Source organism: Saccopteryx bilineata, chromosome 1 (genome assembly GCF_036850765.1).
Source record: "Saccopteryx bilineata isolate mSacBil1 chromosome 1, mSacBil1_pri_phased_curated, whole genome shotgun sequence".
Taxonomy (NCBI): Eukaryota; Metazoa; Chordata; class Mammalia; order Chiroptera; family Emballonuridae; genus Saccopteryx; species Saccopteryx bilineata.
This window is the reverse complement of record NC_089490.1, coordinates 361,022,493-361,043,725: the sequence shown is the minus strand read 5'-3', so window position 1 is coordinate 361,043,725 and position 21,233 is coordinate 361,022,493. Positions and strand designations below refer to the sequence as shown.

At 40.1% G+C, this 21,233-nt stretch overlaps 1 protein-coding gene across 2 annotated transcripts in view; it reads left to right on the top strand.

Annotated features, from left to right (window-relative positions):
* The window catches only part of RRAS2 (RAS related 2), an 87,975-nt gene that overhangs the window by 65,666 nt on the left and 1,076 nt on the right, over nucleotides 1-21,233 (top strand). For both annotated transcript variants that reach the window (XM_066251011.1, XM_066251010.1), the window contains exons 2-5: nucleotides 4,297-4,384; nucleotides 7,012-7,114; nucleotides 7,283-7,391; nucleotides 19,560-19,678. In XM_066251011.1, the coding sequence (XP_066107108.1) occupies nucleotides 4,297-4,384; nucleotides 7,012-7,114; nucleotides 7,283-7,391; nucleotides 19,560-19,678 (419 nt within the window). The remainder of the gene's footprint in view (nucleotides 1-4,296; nucleotides 4,385-7,011; nucleotides 7,115-7,282; nucleotides 7,392-19,559; nucleotides 19,679-21,233) is intronic.

The window sequence follows — 21,233 nt, the reverse complement described above, 5'->3', positions numbered from 1 at the left end:
GAAAAATAAGTCTTTGAGTGGGGAACAGCATAGATCAAACTAAAAGGCTTTGTATGCGATGTGCACAAAGTACTGAATCCTATAAGCAATGGAGGAGCCATTTGTGTAATTTAGGTATAATTTGTATCATGCAAAAAAGTACATTTACCTTAAATGTACAGCTTGATGAATTTTTACATATATATACATGTATATTATATGCCCGCAATTACAGCTCGGATCCAGAAAACATTTCCAAAACCCCAGAGGAGCAAGGGAGGGGAGCTTTTTATCTTGATTCACGACATTTTGGATACCAAATCCCATGGTTGGTCTGTGGGATATCTAGGATTGGAATTATTCCAGCTGTTCCTGGGATTAGCAAATCTTTATACTTGAGTCAAAACACTAGTTTATATCATCTAACCATGTGACAAAAATAATGCAGTGAATATTATGGTTAATGTTGATGGATCATCAGTATGTCTTGGCACTTTATATGTATTACTTCATTTTATCTGTTCCACCAGGTTTTGTTACTCTGCTATTTTAAGAAGCTAAAGGTTAGAGTGGTAAAGTCATTTGCCTCAGGTTCCACAGTCAGCAAGTAGAGTTAGAATTCAGTCCAGTACTTCTATCACCAGAGCCTGATTTCTTGTTGGAGATCAAATATCTGGTACCCAAGTTTAAGCAACAAAAGATAGTGCATCTTTTTGGTGGGAGATAATGATTATATTTGTTAACCTGCACATGATGAATGCTCTCTTTTAGGCACATTCTGACCTGTGTCTTATTAGAAATATGAGAGGGGAAAAGGGGTCCTTGATTCTGTGACAGGCCCAGAGTGATGTTGTTACCAAACTCAAGTAGTTTGCTCCTTGGGGTGTTCTATTCAAGAAAGAGATGTAGTTGTCACAAGGTAGATTTATTTACTTGCAGTAAGTAAAGGAAACGGGATTTATAGCCCAAGCTCTGTCTTGCCCAGACCTTGAGACCCTTGTCCTATCAGTGTTCCTTAGGATGGATGTTTATGAGGAGGAAGATGCTTTCAATAAGAATTTAGACTCTTGCCCTGGCCGGTTGGCTCAGTGGTAGAGAGTCGGCCTAGCGTGCGGAGGACCCGGGTTCGATTCCCGGCCAGGGCACATAGGAGAAGCGCCCAGTTGCTTCTCCACCCCTCCGCCGCGCCTTCCTCTCTGTCTCTCTCTTCCTCTACCGCAGCCAAGGCTCCATTGGAGCAAAGATGGCCCGGGCGCTGGGGATGGCTCCTTGGCCTCTGCTCCAGGCGCTAGAGTGGCTCTGGTTGCGGCAGAGCGACGCCCCAGAGGGGCAGAGCATCGCCCACTGGTGGGCAGAGCGTCGCCCCTGGTGGGCGTGCCGGGTGGATCCGGTCGGGCACATGCGGAAGTCTGACTGTCTCTCCCTGTTTCCAGCTTCGGAAAAATGCAAAAAAACACCAAAAAAACCCCCCCAAAACAAACAAGAATTTAGACTCTTTAAAATCTACAATAATAAGATGACGGGCTGTACAGACAAATTTTTAAAACTGGACACAGCAAAGATTGATATGTGGACCTAAATATCCATATATTCCAACAATTAATTTGTTTTAAAAATTAATATTAATGGAATAAAAGCTTGCCAGTGTTAGATAGCAAAGTGCCAAAATTCTTACAACTTTAAGACTGTGTTTCAAGAACCAAGCCATCCAAAGAAAACATGAGACTTCCACAGCCACTAAATTTATTCTAATGGCCCTCAAAGTTGCTTAAATCACCAGACTTCTGGAAGTGTAATGTTTTAATTTGGTCTCACAATACAAAGGGAACCTATCACACTGAAAGAATTCTAGCTATTAGGCATGACCCGGACATTGGAAAAATATTTAATATTTGTCCATTATGCTACCAGATAAGTGGGAGGGAGAGTGGGGCACATTTCAGCACATTTACACATATACTGGGAATACTCAATGAAATGCAGGTTTTGTGAAATGAAAGCATGGCAGGAGGTATCAGACTGCTGTGGAGAAACATGTTTCAGGAAACTAATCTTAAAAAGATATAAACAGCATGCTTTATCCAACATGCTTGGTGAAAGACTGCAGTTTTAAGTTGTTTAGAGTAGCCAGTACAAAGACTATAGTTGCCAGTTGTATTTACTTTTTGAAGAGGTGTGGCCAAGAAGTAAGGTCATGATTATGTTGATACCTGTTTATTTTATTTTTTTTGTATTTTTCCAAAGTTAGAAGCGGAGAGGCAGACAGACTCTCGCATGCGCCTGACTGGGATCCACCCGGCATGCCCACTAGAAGGCGATGCTCAGCCCAGCTGCAGTGTTGCACTGCTGTAACCGGAGCCATTCTAGTACCTGAGGCAGAGGCCATGGAGCCATCCTCAACGCCCGGGCCAACTTTGCTCCAGTGGAGCTTTGACTGTGGGAGGGGAAGAGAGAGATAGAGAAAGGAGACGGGGAAGGTTGGAGAAGCAGATGGGTGCTTCTCCTATGTGCCCTGGCCGGGAATCGAACCTGAGACTTCCACACATCAGTCTGATGCTCTACCTCTGAGCCAACTGGCCAGGGCTAATACCTGCTTATTTTTATTTTATTTATTTATTTGTATTTTTCTGAAGTTGGAAACGGGGAGGTAGTCAGACTCCCGCATGCGCCCAACTGAGCTCCACCGAGCATGCCCACCAGGGGGGGTGCTCTGCCCATCTGGGGCGTTGCTCTGTTGTGGCCAGAGCCATTCTAGCGCCTGAGGCAGAGGCCACAGAGCCATCCTCAGTGCCCGGGCCAACTTTGCTCCATTGGAGCCTTGGCTGCGGGAGGGGAAGAGAGAGACAGAGAAAGGAGACGGGGAAGGGTGGAGAAGCAGATGAGCGCTTCTCCTGTGTGCCCTGGCTGGGAATTGAACCTGGGACTCCTGCACGCCAGGCCGACGCTCTACCACTGAGCCAACAGGCCAGGGCTGATACCTGTTTATTTTTAAAAGGGGAGTGAGGTGGTGATGGAAATGGCTTTCTACTCAAAGCTGCTCCTGTTGGAAAATATTTCCTTTATAGACTTTCTTCAATAAATCATGTGTTTAAGTGAAACCATCAAAAGGGAAATAGGATTATGGATACTGAATTTTGTGATAAAGTTAATTCTAAAATATAAATGTGGAAAGTGTCCTTCAAAAATAAAATAAATATGTAAAGTCATGGTAGGAAGCAGATCAGTAGTCTCTCCCTTCCCACTCTGCCCTCCCCAAACCAGGGGTTTCTTTACTGTTCTGTGCAAAGTGCCTGTCTCTGAGTCGCTGTTTGGAGTTTGCATAGGTCACCAGGCCCAGAATGCTGTGTCCCTGGAGCCAAGCAGGTCCAACTGTCAGGATGGCTGAACACCGTGGTGTTGGTTCTTAGCAGTAAACTGCCTTCTTCCAAGCCCTTCCCTCAGACTCTGTGATGAGCTAGTGGGAAAATGGGCTTTGAGGAAGTCAGGAGGGAGGGAGAGTGAAGGAGAAAGATACTCAGAACAAAAGCAGGATGATGTCAGTGTCCTAGTTTTGCGACCTGCAAAAACGGGGACCCAAGCTCTCCCAGATGCTTGTTGTTGCTGTTGTTTCTTTTTTTTTAAAGAAAAATTGTGAAGTGTAGTGCACAAACATTTTAGTGGTTTGTTAAGTAAGATTAACAAATCCCTTTTTGAATGCCACCTGAACTGTCCTTTTTGCTGGTGACGATTTCAGAGGAGAATAATTGGGAGGCTTTGCTAACAAAAGAGGGAAATCAAAGTTAAGGTAAAAAAAAAAATCAGTGAAAGAATAAGATTGAGATCCCTGTAAATGAAAGAATCCTGAAGCCTTACTCCTGTGATAACACACAAGGCAGATGAGAGAGGACAAAGACAAGGCAGGAGCGGAGATGGGACTCGGAATCTCCCAGGCCTCTCTTTGTTGCCTCCGTCTGTTTGACTATTTTGTTCTTAGGGCTGATGCTCACCGTCAGGTTGCAGGTAGACCTGAATTTTAATTTACTGGGTTTTTCTTGAGATTTAGATTCTTCAATCAATATTTATATGTTATGAAAAAACTGCAGCTCTTTTACAGTCTTCATGAATATTTCAGATATGAAAATTCAGAGATACATAATTTTTTTTTTCTTGGAAGCTGCTCTAAACAGACTTCATTTAATGGGAAATTGACATAATAAAGCTAAACCTTAATAGAATGAAAGTGTTTTGACTAATTCTGGATATGTGGGATTTGATAAAGTTACACTGGTCCTTGTATAGGCAGACATAAATTTTAAAATAAGATAATTTTTCTTACAGTCCTATTTTGTAACGGATTATGATCCAACCATCGAGGATTCCTACACAAAGCAGTGCGTGATAGATGACAGAGCAGCCCGGCTAGATAGTAAGTAATCTTCCTTTATTTGGTGGTTCTCATATCTCATTTTACAAAACTAAGTTGATGTTTTTCTAGGTTAAATATAATTTAAATATTAAAAAATATATGATAAAATATTAAATGATCTTGCATATAAGCCCATCTCTTTCATTAGTTTTGATTGATGAATCTGTATATTAGGGAATTTAAATATTCCTCAGTAAATGTAATGGAAAACAGTACCAGGATTGATCTTGTTCTGGTGAAACTAGTATTGTAACATTGTAATTTGAAATTGTATTTATTGGGACATTTGTAAAAAACATGAGGTTTCAGCTCTTCCTATTGTTAAACAGTAAATTTTAGCTTCCATGGCTGAAAATCATTTAAAAAAAAGGGTTTATTAGGCCATTGCTAGCAAAAAAAGACAATTCTTGGGGCGTGGAGTCTAAACCACCAGCAACACGGCCAGGTAGGCAAGACAACATATCATCCTGGAGTTTTGCAAGTGGTTTTATAGATTAATTGCAGGGGAGAAAGATGTAAGCAGTTCTTTTTTTTTATTTTTTATTTTTTACAGAGACAGAGAGAGATAGATAGGGACAGACGGACAGGAACAGAGAGATGAGAAGCATCAATCTTTAGTTTTTTGTTGCACATTGAGACATCTTAGTTGTTCATTGAGTGCTTTCTCATATGTGCCTTGACCATGAGTCTTCAGCAGACCGAGTAACCCCTTGCTGAGCCAGCGACCTTGGGTCCACGCTGGTGAGCTTTTGCTCAAACCAGATGAGCCCGCACTCAAGCTGGCGACCTTGGGATCTTGAACCTGGGTCCTCGGCATCCCAGTCCGACGCTTTATCCACTGCGCCACTGCCTGGTCAGGCACATAAGCAGTTCTGAAAGGGATTCACATTATCTCTAGACAGAGGGGATAGGATAGAGTGAGGCGGGCCAGTTCTGGCATCGGCTCAGAGTCTGCAAGGAAGAGGTGTTAGCAGCTCCTGTGGATTTGCGGTGGCAGCCCATTGGAAAGTTCATGTGTAAATAAGAAGTGGAGGCTCTTGGAGTCCTGTGAAGCTGCTATTCTCTTTTGGACTATTGGGGAAATAGCCACTTGAAAATTAATCCAAAATCCCAACAGATACACAGGAATGTGAGCAGTCTTTTGTCAGTCCTTGTCCACAGCTATTAATAGACTAACTCTTCTACCTCTCTCGCTCTCTGGCTGCTGTAATTTGTTTTCTTCTTTTGAAAGCGAGAGGAGGGGTGATAGAGATACAGACTTCCACATGTACTTCAACCGGGATCTACCTGGCAACCTTGTCTGGGGCTGATGATGCTCTGTGTACCTGGGACCATGCTTGCAACTGAGCTATTTTTAGCACCTGAGGTGGAGGTTCCATGGAGCCATCCTCAGTGCCTGGGGCCAATGTGTGCTAGAACCAATCGAGCTATGGCTGTGAGAGGGGAAGAGAATGAGAGAAAGAGAGAGAAGGGGATAGGGATGAGTGGAGAAGCAGATGTTTACCTCTCCTGTGTACTGTGACCAGGAATTGAACCTGGGATATCCACACGCTGGGCTGACCCTACCACTGAGCCAAATGGCCAGGGCCTGGCCGCTGTAATTTTGATTTAGAATGTGTAAGGATTTTTTTCTTGCTACCTTCTGGCAAAGCTTAAAATGAGTGAAGTAAATAAAGAAGAGCTACTGTATTTGTTAGTTTCTTAAAATTTATAGCACAGAGGCTCTGGCAAATAGTGCTTTTTGCTTGGCAAATGTTTTACCTCTCCACAAAAGAAAGCCCTGTTCTTTTTTTCTTTTGTGACAGAGAGAGGGTCAGAGAGAAGGACAGACAGACATGAAGGGAGAGAGATGATAAGTATCAGTTCTTCATTGGGCACCTTAGTTGTTCATTGACTACTTCCTCTTACTGTATGTGCCTTGACAGGGAGGGGTGGTGCTAAAGCAAAGCAAGTGACCCCTTGCTCAAGCCAGTGACCTTGGGCTTCAAGCCAACAACCTTTGAGCTGAAGCCAGTGACCATAGGATCATGTCTATGATCCCATGCTCAAGCCAGATGAGTCTGCACTCAAGCCGGCAACCTCGGGGTTTTGAACCTGAGTCCTCTGCATCCTAGTTCTATGTTCTATCCACTGCGCCACTGCCTGGTCAGGTGAAAGACCTGTTCTTTAACATGTACAATTCTTTCGTTCATGGAGCTGAACAAATACATTAGCACCTGCACTTTAAGTATGGTCCTTGGGGAGTAGAGCAAAATTTCCTTTTGGATTTATTGGTATATTTTTCAGTTCTTTACATGGAAGAGATAAACATACTTCAAATGATTTCTGAGGTTACCTGATTCCATCTGCCTAGATGTATTTGATATTTTTAACTTTGTTAATTGGTACATTAATATATTCTAACTACAAAACCAACTTGTACTGATGAAAATAACATTGAAACTGGCTGCCATTAGAATATATTTGTCTTTAGTATTGAGAATAAAGTACTAAAAGGAGATGCCATTTCTTTATCACACTAAGTATGATGTTCTCTAAAGGACCCACATTAATGGGGCCTGCCTTTGTGGGGACTCTGGTTGTAAAATGAAAACAGGAGCACAGTTACATCTGTTGTTTTTTTTTAGTTCTAGATACAGCAGGACAAGAGGAATTTGGAGCTATGAGAGAACAGTACATGAGAACTGGCGAGGGTTTCCTGTTGGTCTTTTCAGTCACAGATAGAGGCAGGTTTGTATCAGTGTTAAATGCAGATCTGCTCTTCAGTCTAGACCACTGTTTTGTTGAATCTGGATTTTGTGTTTTTTATGGAAAAAGGAAAAGAAACAGAATACTAAATGGGACATGTAATGATGCTAATACTTGGTCAAATGGATTAATTTATTTTTGTGTTTTTAGTTTTGAAGAAATCTATAAGTTTCAAAGACAGATTCTCAGAGTAAAGGACCGGGATGAATTTCCAATGATTTTAATTGGTAACAAAGCAGATCTGGATCATCAAAGACAGGTGAGATGGAATTTTGTGCTGGGGAAACCAGTTTGTTTTATGTAAGTGAATGGATGTCTTTAATGAAACTGTTCAAAGTGCTGTGATCAAAAAAACCATGCTCAGTTTGATACACTCAGCACAGTTTTGACAGAAGTCACAATAGGTAAGAAATAAAAAGGAAGTCGATTTGGGGAAATTAAATTTTCACGTTTTTTACACAGAAGTTCAGGGGACTGTATAAGGAGGCTAGTATTGGTACCAGCTCAGTTCAGATGTTGTAATTCTTGGGTAACATCCAAAACTCTAATTTAGTTAGACAATCTTACATTTACTCCTAAAGGCCTAATTTATTCAGTATTCGTGCTAAATTACCTTCATTTAGGAAATGGATCTGATTTAAATTGCAGTATTTGATTTTTTTCTAAGTCCTGTTCATGACTGTTAATTTCTCACATTGGTTAGCTCTAGCACTGGTAACCAGCAAGAAAAGAATGTTTTTAGTATTTGGTTGCAGGCTGGTCTATACTCACTTGTTTCTTTCCCCTTCTATTTCACGTCTCATTAAAGAAGAGTTTGGTATGTATTGTTCACTCATGTTTCTGTGGATGAGGGAAACAATGTCAGATGTCAGTTAATGCAGGCTCTACATTACTTGGGGGTTTCTTTTTGTGTCTTTATTTCTTTTAGGTCTTTATTTGTTTACCCTGCTTCTGGAGTAAAAGTGTTGAAATTGTTTCCTAACCTTTGCTAGTATTTAAGTTTTCTTTTATTTTTGTATAACCTTATAGTAAGAGATTCTTAAGATTTTGTTTAAAATGTGCAAACACCAGGAAAAGTTGCTTGATCAACAGCACTGAGGACATTCTTCCATTTTGTAGTTAAATAGTTAAAACATAACCTTTGATTTGTAAAATTTTATTGAAGGTATACTAAGTTTAAATCATGGAGTTATGAGAATATTGTTCTAATGCTAAAATTTAGAAATTTTACTGATGATACTTGACATAGAATAAATTTCACTTGCTAGGTCCTTTTCAAATCTGCATTATTATAAAGTTAAGGTAAAACATTTCATCTTCATTTCAAACTTGTACAAACTGTGTAACAGTCCATCTATTTTTAGGTTTATTTTTTATTTCTTTGGGCTGTTTCTAAACCTAATTATATTTATTGAGAGTTAGCCAGTAGACTCTTTGTACTGCTCCTCCCAGCCTTTCTACTTCTAGGAAGACTGTGTTCCTGGGTCTGGGAAATGATGGCAAGGCTGCTCGCAGCGAGCCGAGATTCTCTTCCCTCTCTTACCAGGGTGTCTTTCTGCCCTGACTGTGGAACTAGGTTTGTCACAAAACATGTTGGTAGCTCTAGGGAAGGAATAGGCCTGGGGTAAGGGGACGGTCTCCACTAGGCTGGGTAGTGATAGACGAGGGAAAGTAGGGGGCATATGTCACCAGAACTGCACCTGCCCTGCCGTGATCACTTGGGGCCAGGGGTCTGCACGAGTTATTTTTAAGTCATCTGTACATTAAAGATTGCCGGTATTTAGTGTGTGGTTTCCATCTGTCTGTAGCTGTTCAACATACTGTGGCATTTTGGCTCTGTTTTGTTACCTTACACTTAAAAATTTTTTCATCTTGAATTTTTTTCTGCATCATCATAAAGATATGCCATTAGCTTGGAGTAATATTTTCTATATTTATTTCTCTGCTTTAAACCGTAATACCTAAGTTATGTATGTACTGAAAGCTCAGATATGTATATATTAAAGGGAGAAAAGCATGTGGCTGGAATCCGACTGCTTAATTTTCTGCTCATTCCTGTAGATTCTATTCTCGAAGGATAGAAAAATGTTATTTCTTCCTATGCTTCATCTTCTCTTTTCTAGGTCCCTTCACACCTGCACTCAGGTATGTTAGCTGCTCTCACTTTAAAGTCATGACCGCTGCCTTTAGTGCCCACTGGAAATCTTGCATTTCCCCAGTCCATTCATTTCCCACTTGTTCAGGTGATGCCGACTTACTTTCTCATTCTTAAACTTACACCACTTTCTTCCCCTTCCTTACTCTCAGTTTGTGATAAGCAAAATTTTTGTTTCACCGAGAGATTTCTGCGTGCTCCCTCCTCTCCACGAGCTAAGCTCAGTGCACATATACTCCGTCAAGTCTTCCTTCCCCCCTCAGAGGGATAAGCTCTTCACCTCTGTATGACCTGCCCCTCCAGTGGCACTGGGTCCTGTTCCTGCCCCCCAGATCATGGGCATTGCTCCACCAACTGTTCCACTCCACTTGGTTCTCTCCTCTCCTACGTGAGCATTCCCATCAGCATACTGCATGCTACCACAGTGGCTTTCATCTTTAAAACCAAAAGGAATTATAGCAGAAACTTGTTCTTTTTTTAAAAAAATAAATTTTTATTAATGTTAATGGAATGACATTAATAAATCAGGGTATATATATTCAAAGAAAACATGTCTAGGTTATCTTGTCATTAAATTATGTTGCATACCCCTCGCCCAGAGTCAGATTGTCCTCCGTCACCCTCTATCTAGTTTTCTCTGTGCCCCTCCCCCTCCCCCTAACTCTCTTCCTCCTTCCCTCCTGTGTCCTCCCTCCCCCCACCCCTGGTAACCACCACACTTTTGTCCATGTCTCTTAGTCTCGAGAAACTTGTTCTTAATCTCACTTTCCTCTCAGTACTTTTTGCTGCTCTTCAACAGTAAAACTCCCTAAAAGCATGATCTACACTTGCTCTCTCTACTTTCTTCCCTGCCATGTGGGCTAGCGCTGACTTCGGGCACACAGTGCCCCAGTCGAGGTCACCACTTGCGCACATGTCAGTGACATTTGACACAGTTGCTCACATTTTCCTTTTTGAAACACTGTTTACTTAGCTCTGGGACTTCATTCCATGCCCTCCCCTCCTCCTCTGCTGTGGCCTTTGTTGGCTCCTCCTCATCTTATCTTTCTCGGTGTCTTAGGGCCCAGGGATATACAAAGGCAAACACATGCCTTAGCTTCCAGCCTCGAGGGCCATACTCAGTACATTTGAAATTGAGATGTTATATAAAGGTTTTGACCTTTTAAAAGTCTCTTCACTGTTAAAGGTGATGTTTTGTAATGTCATGACACCCTTAATTGCTCTACCAACTGAGTACAGATAGGCCACAGGACCTCCATAAAAACTTCCTCCCTGTTTAGAAATGTTTACAATTTGGTCATCTCCATGGTCTGGCTTGCTATAGTTGTTCTTCTAGCTCGTTCTTTTCTGCCTTTGTCTTAGATACTCCTGTGTATTTTCTCTAGCCTTTAGCTGTTTGTGATAGTTAATGCCAGTTCTTTCAGTTTGTGGGTCAGCCTTGGGCATTGTTGCTACTAGCTCCTGAGACTGTGAACCCATCAAGATGGGAGATAAGCCAGAAGAGGCTTCGTCTGCTTCCTTTTGGCTGTTGTGCCTCTGTGGACTTGCTTCATGCACCCCCGCCCCGCCATCCACCCAATAGTTGTTGAACTCTTCTCCAGACACTGACAACAGAGCGGTAGAAAAAACCAAAGTTACTGGAGTGAACATTAAAAAGAGATTTGTAGAATTCGAATGGTTATTTAGCATTACCACATACCTGGCCCCTTAGAGATGCATTGATGATTTTGTTTATCCTGTCAGAGGTGTAGGAAGAAAACATAAGAAAATGATTTGCTTGCTCTTTGCTAAAATGTAAAAGGTAAACATGACAGCATACTGATGCTGAAACTTAATACAGTGGTTTTGGGCTGGGGACTTTATGATATTTCCGATTTCAAGTTTCTTGTTCTTTACATAGCCCTGTTCAGGATGCACTGTTTTTGTGCCCTTTTTTTTTCTCCCTGGCTTACCTCAGCTTACCCTTTTTCTTTCCCCTTTGTTTAATTGCTAGTGGCCATCATCATTTCAAGAAAGGAACCCATTACACTTAAAATAATAGATACCTAAGTGTACCAACCTCCCCTCCTCCCATCTGTCAGTTCCTGGACCACAGTGAGCTCTTGCAGTCTCCCAGAAAAGAGAACCCATCCCCTTCAAACAATACAGTAAGGGTCTTCTAACCTTTCCTGTTTGTGCCTTGTCTGCATCTGAAAGGTTTGTAAGCCATTGGCTCAAAGTAAGTGCATTGAGGCTTTCTCCATTTCTGAGTGTTGGTTTTGTTCATGTTTATCCTAAGTACATAGAACAAAGATATGCACTCAATAAATATTTACTGAATGAATGAATCAGGGCATTAAGGAGTCAAGACGTGGTATTAATGTGATGACTGTTTCTACGTAATAGGTATTTTTGAAAAACAAGTTTTGCTTCTGTAAACTTCGGTTATTCATTAACTGGACACATCCTTAAGTATTACAAATATTGTGGTTTGTTTCAATTAAACCCAGTTTGTTTTAATAAAACTGTTCTCATCATTCCTATTTGCTCTTCTCTATTTGAAATATATAGTACTAGATAAGTTCATGTTATCGTGGGTTTGTGCCAGTATTCCTTCGTGCCTTTCAACTGAGTCTCACTGGAGGTTTCTCAATGCAGATCAGTGAATGTGTTGCATCAGATTCACTCCAGTTGTTTAAAACAAAACATTTGGAGACAGGGCTCAGACCTACCAAATCAGAATTGCAGAGGTGAAGGCGATTTGGCATCTTTATAAAACTCTCTGGGTTGGGACCCTCTGGGAAACCCTTGTCCGTGAAGCTTTCGGACCTTTTGTTGCTCTCTGGCTTCACATGGCTGTGGCTTCGCTTTGTTCCATGCGGTGTTATTTCTGTTCGCTTTTGTTTGCTTTGGTGGTAGCAATACTATTTCTACTTCTTAGTTAAAATTAGGCTACACCAGTGAGCTCGACAGCAGCTTTATATGTGGTTAAAGAGTTCTTGACCAGAAATGTGGTTGTACAAACTTAGCTGACCTTGATTCCTGGAAGACAGTGATGTGAGACCATGCTTTAAAAATAAATAAATGAAGCGCGTAAATAGCTTAGCAGTGGGATTGTTTTATCATCTAGACCACTCATTTGTTAATTTTCTTACTGGTTTTAAAGACAGGTCATTTGCGGTTCCCCTCTAGCTGAATTACATTGTGCAGGAAGGATAGGGCAGACAACTTTTTGAAGAATAATTGAGCAGAAAGACAAATAGCAGAATTCTTAAAAGACATGTTTTCCTCCCCCAGTCAAATTTATATTAAGTTGTTGAGATTGACTTGCCTCGGATATTTACTTTTATTTTTCTTCTTATATCACCCGTTCTTTTACTTCAAGGTGTACTTACCTGATTGGTCATATTCATTAACATGTGTTTATTTAGTTAACTACTTGGTACTAGTCTAGGCTCTAGGGTTACAAAGACAAATATGCTTTATTCCCTAACTACAAAGAATGTAATGGCAGGAGAGTGAGGAAACAAAACCAAAAATTGTAGTGTAGCATAGTGTGTTAAGACCATTGTCACAGGCCACTGCAGGGTGTGATGGGAGCTCTGGTATGCTGTGCTAAAACAGCATCGGCACAAAGAGAAATTTCTGACTGCTGGAGTCTTGAAGAGTAAGTAAGAAACAAATTATGAGTATAGGAGGTCTCTCCCGGGAAGAAGGAACAGAACCTGTGACAACATGGAGGTGATTTTTTTTAAAGAGAGACAGGAAGGGAGAGAGTAGGGGAGGAAAGAGATGAGAAGCATGAATTCACGGTTGCTTCACCCCAGTTTTTATTGATTACTTCTCATATGTACCTTGACCAGAGGGAGGAGGGGTTCAAGCCGAGCCAGTGACCCCTTGCTTGAGCCAGCGACCTTTGGGTTCAAGCCAGCGATCCCAGGATCATGTCAATGATCCTGCTGTGGCGACCCCACACTCAATCTGGCAACCCCAGGCTCAAGCCTATAAGCCCTCACTCTAGCCAGAGACCTTGGGGTCTCGAACTGGGGCCTTCAGTGTCCGTTTGGCACTGATGCTCTATCCGTTACACCACCACTGGCTGGGCTTTGGAAGTATTTTATAGAAAGGAATTTATCATGTCAAAAAATATATAGCAATTGTTTTTTCTAAATTCCTGGTTTCATGAAGCTTTCTTTTCCTTCTTGCTTGCTTACTTATTGTTATTTGATTGATTTATATTTTAAAACAACAGTGTTATGGTATGTATGCTATTTTGAAGAGAATAAGGGTAAATTTAAAAGTTATGTAAACTTGAAACCTGCTTGCCACCCTTTTGGACCAGAATGGTATCAAGTGTTATGAAGTAATTGTAGATATATATGCATTAATGTGATAACCTAATGATATTTCATTGAGAGATTGCTGAATTTGGGAATAGAATATTAAATTGGGAGAACAGACTACCTGAAAAGATTAGAGAGAACAATACCTTGAGCTCAGGTAGGGCTAGAAATAATTCATAGTCTGATCAGATTGGAAAAGCTCATAATTCTTGGGGCATTGAGTGGTGTGCTCAGCAAGGCTTTGTTTCAGTAGTGGGGCAAAATTAGCCCTAGAGCCTAGACTAACTGCTTTCTGGTACTATATAACAAAAAGGATTAAACTTTTCAAATAACTGAATCTCAAAAGAAAGCTCAAAATGCTTGTAGGAATATATATTATCCAGAACCCAATAGCTAAAAATCCACTACCCACGCATTCACTCAAAAATTACCAGCCATGTAAAGACACAGGAAAATATGACTCATAATAAGAAAAAAATGGTGACTAGGAACAGACCCAGAAACGACGCAGATTATAGAACTGGTGAACACAGACATTAAAGGAGTTATTGTAACTGTTTTCCATATGTTCAAGAAGTTAGAGAAAAGACGAACTATGTTAAGTGGAGACATGGACGACATCAAAATAGAGCTTCCATAAATGAAGTCTACAGTGTCTGAGATCAACAGCAGAAGTAAAGGATGAAAAAAATCTCTAACTTTGATAAAAACCATAAATGTGTATATCTAAGAAGCTCAACAATCCCTGAGCACAAGAACTATGAAGAAAATGACAACAAGGCATATTACAGTGACATTGTTTAAAACCAGTGATAAAAAGAGGATTTGAAAAATGACTGGAGGAGAAAAGATAAAGGTGCCTCTGTCATCATTGTTTCTCCTGGGAAACAATGCAAGGCAGATGATAGTGGCGCAACATCTTTTAGTGCTGAAAGGAAAAACTGTCGCCTAGAATTCAGTACCCACTAAACATTTATTTAAAAAATGAAGCCTGACCAGGCGGTGGCGCAGTGGATAGAGCGTCAGACTGGGATACGGAAGGCCCAGGTTAGAGACCCTGAGGTCTCCAGCTTGAGCGCGGGCTCATCTGGTTTGAGCAAAAATTCACCAGTTTAGACCCAAGGTCGCTGGCTCAAGCAAGGGGTTACTCGGTCCGCTGAAGGCCCATGGTCAAGGCACATATGAGAAAGCAATCAATGAACAACTAAGGTGTCGCAATGTGCAACGAAAAACTAATGATTGATGCTTCTCATCTCTCCGTTCCTGTCTGTCTGTCCCTGTCTATCCCTCACTCTGACTCTCTGTCTCTGTAAAAAAATAAAATAAAATAAATAAATAATAAAAAAAAATAAAAATGAAGGTGAAATAAAGACTTTTTCCAGATAAACAAAAAGTGAAATACCTGCATTACAAGACATGTAAAAAGCAAAACAAACAAACAAACAAAAACCAAGTCAAATGGAACTCTGGATCTATGCAAAGAAATGGAGAATACCAGAAATGGTCATTATGTGGGCCGATGTAAATTACGTTTACTGTTATTTAAATCTCTTGAAAACATAATTGGATGTCTGAAGCAAAAATAATAACAATGTAATATGAGGTAAAAGGTAACAAAAACAAAAAGGCAGGAGGGAGAAACTTACTCTTGTGATAAGGTCCTTCAACTATATGGGAAATGGTATAGTATCATTTGAAGTAGACTATGATGAGTAAAAAAAATAACACAATAGGTAGACAGTTCATTAGCCAACAAACTATAGAAATGATCCCTGAAAGTAGAGTCTTTCATTAGCCAACAAAGGAGATAAAATGGAATAAAAAAAATGATGAGAGTGAGAGTGGAGAGGAGGACAGGCCTCAGGAGGCTTGGGGCTTTCCCCCCTCCGCATCTCCCAGTACCTGGTACCTAGGAGATGCTCGACAGATGTGGAAAGAATGGGCAATGAATAGGATCTCAAGCTCTTACAATGTATGATGCCCTTCTTACATTAGGAGGCAAAGAGAGGTGGGTGAGGGAGGGTGTCATACTGTGACATATAAAATAGCAGGCCCGAATAAGAAACCAATAATTGCATGTAAGGAAATACCTTATATATTTTAAATGTAGAAGGTTAGAATAGTGATATTTGCCTAAAATTATTAAACCTTTTATATTTACATTTATATATAATGGGACTGAAAAGTTAATGTCCGAAAAAAATGACTTTTATTGCTGTCATTACCACAAAAGTAAACATTTGCAGAAAAGTTAGAAAATAGAGATGAGGGAAAAAATGTTTAGGAGCTTATCACCCATAGAGAACCACGTTCTTCTGGTTTTTCAATGATGTACATTTATAAAAATAGGATCATAACTTTTGTATATTTGTGTTACATCCTGGAAAAATGCTCAAGTCATTTATCTAGGTGTTCTTTTGTAAATGCCGTAACATGATAAACAGTCGAGTCATTTGCTAGTAAAGACAGTTTTATTGCTTCCTTTCTGACGTGACTGATGCCTTTTCTTCCTTTCTTGGCCTTACCTCACTGCCCAGAACCACCAGTACAATGGCAAGAGTGGTGTAAGGGGGACTTTTGACACAGTTCGTCTTGGGGACAAAGCGTTTAGTCTTGCACCATTGAGTATGCTGTATGTTGTAGGGTTTTATGCACCTAATAACAATTTAAAAAATTTTCAAGTCAAAATTGAAAGAACAACAGGGAGAAGCGGACATACTCATACTTACCATCAGAAATTTCAGAACCTTTCTCGCAGTGATTGAGCAAGTAGAAAAATCAGTAGTGATATAGATGGCTTGAACAACACTGTCGAACACCTTATTCTATTGTAATTTGACATTAGACGCCCTTTGTCATCAGGTTAACAGAGTTCTCCACTATTCCATTTGTAAAGTGTTTTTTTTTATTTTTTAAATCAAAAATGGATGTTGGATTTTGTCAGAATTATTTCTGTATCTATTAAGATCATATGATTTTTTTTCTTTTTAGTTTGTTCAAGAGGTGAATTATATTGATTCATTTTTGCATATTAAACCAATACTGCATTCTTAGAAGAAAACTCTCCTTTCCATGCAGTGTTAAATTCTACTTATTAAATTTTTATTCAGAATTTTTACATTTAGGATCATGAGAGATATTGGACTATGTAGTTTTGTTACATCTTTGGTTTTGGTGGGAGAGTAATGATGCTTCATAGAAGGAGTTGGAAAGAATTCTTCAATTTTTCTGGAACAGTTTCAGCAAAACTAGTTTGATAGAATTCACTCATGAATCCATCTAGGTTTTGGTTGTGTTTGAGGGAAGATTCTTACAACAAATTAAATTTATTTTATCAATACAGCACCATTCAGGTCATCTATTCTTTTGTGAGTGAGCTTTGTAGCTTGTGTCTTTCAAGGAATATGTCTGCTTCACCCAACTTGCTGAATTTATTAGTGTAAAGTTGCTTGTAATATTTCTTCACTATCTTTTAATATCCATATCCCTATACGATCTGAAGTGATGGAATATTTCCCATTACTGATGTTGGTAGTTTGTGTCTCTTCTCTTTTTTTTACCATTCTAGCCAGATTTGTCACTTTGACCTTCTAAAAACCAGTTTGGAGTTATTTATGTTTGCTGTGGTTTTCTATTTTCTATTTCATTGCTTTCCATTCTTAGCTTTATTATTTCCCTTCTTGTGAATAGTATGGTTTTCATATGTTTTTTTTTAAGTATCTTTGTTGTAAAGTACCTGTACCTCAATTCTGTGGGTTTACGTAGAGACACCAAGTCCAGATGAATTTTTAAGAGTTTTATTAAAGGAGGAGATTTATTAAATATGCCGTCCACATATGGCTTACATGGGGCCATCTGGAAGCCCAAATCATTTGCAAGCCCCCAGAATATTTCAGGGGCTGTTTATATACCCTTGATCACACATGGGCAGGGGGGAGCATGACATCATGGCATAAGCTTACAACATTTGTTTAGGGGATACACAGAAACATTAAGACTTTCAAGGTAACACAATCAAAGATGTTTACAAATCTTTTAGGGCAGTGGTCCCCAACCTTTTTTGGGCCACGGACCGGTTTAATGTCAGAAAATATTTTCACTTTAAGGTGGGACGGATAAATGCACAAAATAAAATTATGTGACCGGTGTAAAAACTGTGGTATTTTTATTTATTTTTATTTTTTTAAATTTTTTACATAGACAGAGAGTGAGTCAGAGAGATGGATAGACAGGGACAGACAGACAGGAACAGAGAGAGATGAGAAGCATCAATCATTAGTTTTTCATTGTGCGTTGCAACACCTTAGTTGTTCATTGATTGCTTTCTCATATGTGCCTTGACCGCGGGCCTTCAGCAGACTGAGTAACCCCTTGCTGGAGCCAGCGACCTTGGGTTCAAGCTGGTGGGCTTTTGCTCAACCCAGATGAGCCCGCGCTCAAGCTGGTGACCTCAGGGTCTCGAACCTGGGTCCTCTGCATCCCAGTCCGATGCTCTATCCACTGTGCCACCGCCTGGTCAGGCAAAAACTGTGGTATTTTAAAATATAATTGTCAAACTTACAAGACAAGCATCAAGAGTGAGTCTTAGATGGATGTAACAGAGGGAATCTGGTCACTTTTAAAAAATAAAACATTGTTCAGACTTAAATATAAATAAAATGGAAATAATGTAAGTTATTTATTCTTTCTCTGTGGACCAAATGGCCCACTGACCGGTACTGGTCCGCAGCCCGGGGGTTGGGGACCACTGTTTTAAGGTTCATATTCTCTCAGTAGCCTAGAAGTATTTTACTCTCAAGATTCCAGGAAGGGGGAGGAACTACAGTCAATGTAAAGTATTATGTAAATTCTGTCTCCTATTGAAAGAGAAGAAGTTTCTTGGTTAACCTTTATTTTAGATTTAAAACTAAATGACCCATTGTTCTTGTAAGCCAGAAACATCTACATTCTTTTCCCTCCCCTCCCCAAAGGAAGGACGGGCAGAAAAGCCTGACAGGAAAGCCTGACCTTTCCTTCTAGAATATCAATATTAATTTTTCAGCTTTTTGGTATCTTACAACATCTTAAGGTAGAAGGTAGTCATTACATTGAGATTTTTCCTCATAAAAACACTTAGTCCTATAAATTTCCTTATATACATCTTTAGTAGCATCCCACAAATTTTGAAAAGTATGTAGTTTCTCCATAGTTAGAGATTTCCTATTTATTTTTTCTGTTGATTTCTAATTTATTCTACTGTGGTCAAAAAACATGCTTTTTCTCATTTGAATCCCTTTAAATTTATGGAGATTAATGACCCACTCTCATTTCAAAGGAATGTGTATTTTGCTGTTGTTGGGTAAAGTGTTCCCTGTCAATTAGGATAAGTTTGTTTGATAGTGTTGTTCAAACCTTCTATATGTATCACTACTGATTTTCTTTCTGCTTGCTTAGTCAGTTGTTGAGAGAGGGATGCCTACTGTATTCCAGCAATTTTTGGCTTCTTTCTGTTCCTCGAACTTAGGAAGCCCATGCCCCACTGTGGCCTCACTCACACGTGCTGTTTCCTTTGTGAAGGATATATCCTCACCCTACTTCCACCTAGCTCTGTATTCTTTATTGAGTTCTTAGCTTAAATATCACTTCCTCAGGAAGTTTTCACCTGCCTGACACAATTATAGACTCTCATAGCACCTTGTACTTTACCTTCCCTAGGATTTATCACATTTGTAGACAGTACTTTTTGAGTAATCACTCGCCTGAAATCTTGTTCTTGTCACAGGTATGTTCTTATGAGTTGTTCCACAGAGCTGAACTTCAGTATGTGTTGAGCTATGAAGTCTTCTTGGTTCATCTGTGACAAACCAACCTGGCCTCTGGGCGGATAGATAGTGCAATCTGTGGCCAAGGGTTAGAGGGAGCAGATCTGATTATTAACACAGTACCTCAAACGCAGCTCTTGGAATTTCAGGTGACACAGGAAGAAGGACAGCAGCTGGCACGACAACTGAAGGTGACTTACATGGAGGCGTCAGCAAAGATTAGAATGAATGTAGATCAAGCTTTCCATGAACTTGTCCGGGTTATAAGGTAAGGAAAACACATTTTAGAAATTTGTTTTTTTTATTTTATTTTTTTTTATTTTTTTATTTTTTATTTTTTACAGAGGCAGAGATAGACAGGGACAGACAGACAGGAACGGAGAGAGATGAGAAGCATCAATCATCAGTTTCTCATTGCGCGTTGCGACTTCTTAGTTGTTCATTGATTGCTTTCTCACATGTGCCTTGACTGTGGGCTTTCAGCAGACTGAGTAACCCCCTGCTGGAGCCAGCGACCTTGGGTCCAAGCTGGTGAGCTCTTTGCTCAAGCCAGATGAGCCCGCGCTCAAGCTGGCGATCTCGGGGTCTCGAACCTGGGTCTTTCTGCATCCCAGTCCTACGCTCTATCCACTGCGCCACCACCTGGTCAGGCAGAAATTTGTTTTAATTTATCGAATTTGACAGATAATAACACTGTGCTTTTAAAGACCATTAATTGAAAAAAACCAAAACAAAACATTACATGTTTTTAGTAAGAAAGGAAGTTTTATGCAGGAGCTTTTCTGAGAATTGAGGGATTAATACATATGGTATGTTAAAAATTTTAAGTACATATTCTAGTACTTCCTACATATAAACCTAATTTGATTATATTTAAGTGGAGAGGACACATGGGGATTTTGAAAAGAATCTGTGCAATTTGCAGAGGTGGTGGTGGTCTGAAGAGGGTGAAGAGGGTGAAATTTGAGTGGCAGTTTCTGCCAGACGCTGTGCTAGGTGCTTTACATATATTCATACATTTAATCCTCACCACCACCCGAAGAGCCAAATACTTTCATTTATCTCCACTTTCAGATGAGGAAACAGGTACAGAGAAGTTAAATAACTTGTTTGAAGCTTAGACATATTACATGGCAGAACTGGGACTTTGCTTCTTAACCAACACCTTCCAGTGAAGAGTAAGCCTAGTAGTAGAGATTCAGCACCCCCACAGGCCATGAAGTGTAGTATCCAGACTACAAAGAGCCTTTCTGTTTAGCTGGCTTAGGGGGCCCTGTGGTTCAGAAAGTGTTAATGGGTTCCAGCAAGCTTGAGGTGATGGTTCAGGTCAGCTGGAGTCACTGTATATGTTTGTGTGTGAGAAAGATTGAGTTGCTTTCGTGGGCAGGGTTTGGTTTGATTTGATTATTTTAAGTCTGTGCCTGGCCCCTACTTCACCCTCTGCTCTTTAGATCTCCTGGTTTCTCTGCTAGTTAGAGATTTTGACAGGTATGCGGAGTGGGCTCATGTTAATTGTGTATCTAAGCTGAAGTGCTTTCTGAACTATGGGCTTCTTGTAACCCTTAGCTTCTTTTCAGAGCATTCTCTTTATGGGGGTGGAATAATGAGTCTAGTTTTTTGTTTGTTTTTTTTTTTTTTAGTAGTTTGTTAAAAATCTGAGGTCTTATTTTTTAATGAATCCAGAGTGAATTTTGTGAGATGGAAGAGTTCTGGAGATGGATGGTGGTGGGTAGTAGTATAACATTGTGACTGTTTAAATGCCGCATGCTTAGAAATGGTGATGATGCTAAATTTTATGTTATGTGTATTTTAACGCAGGGAGA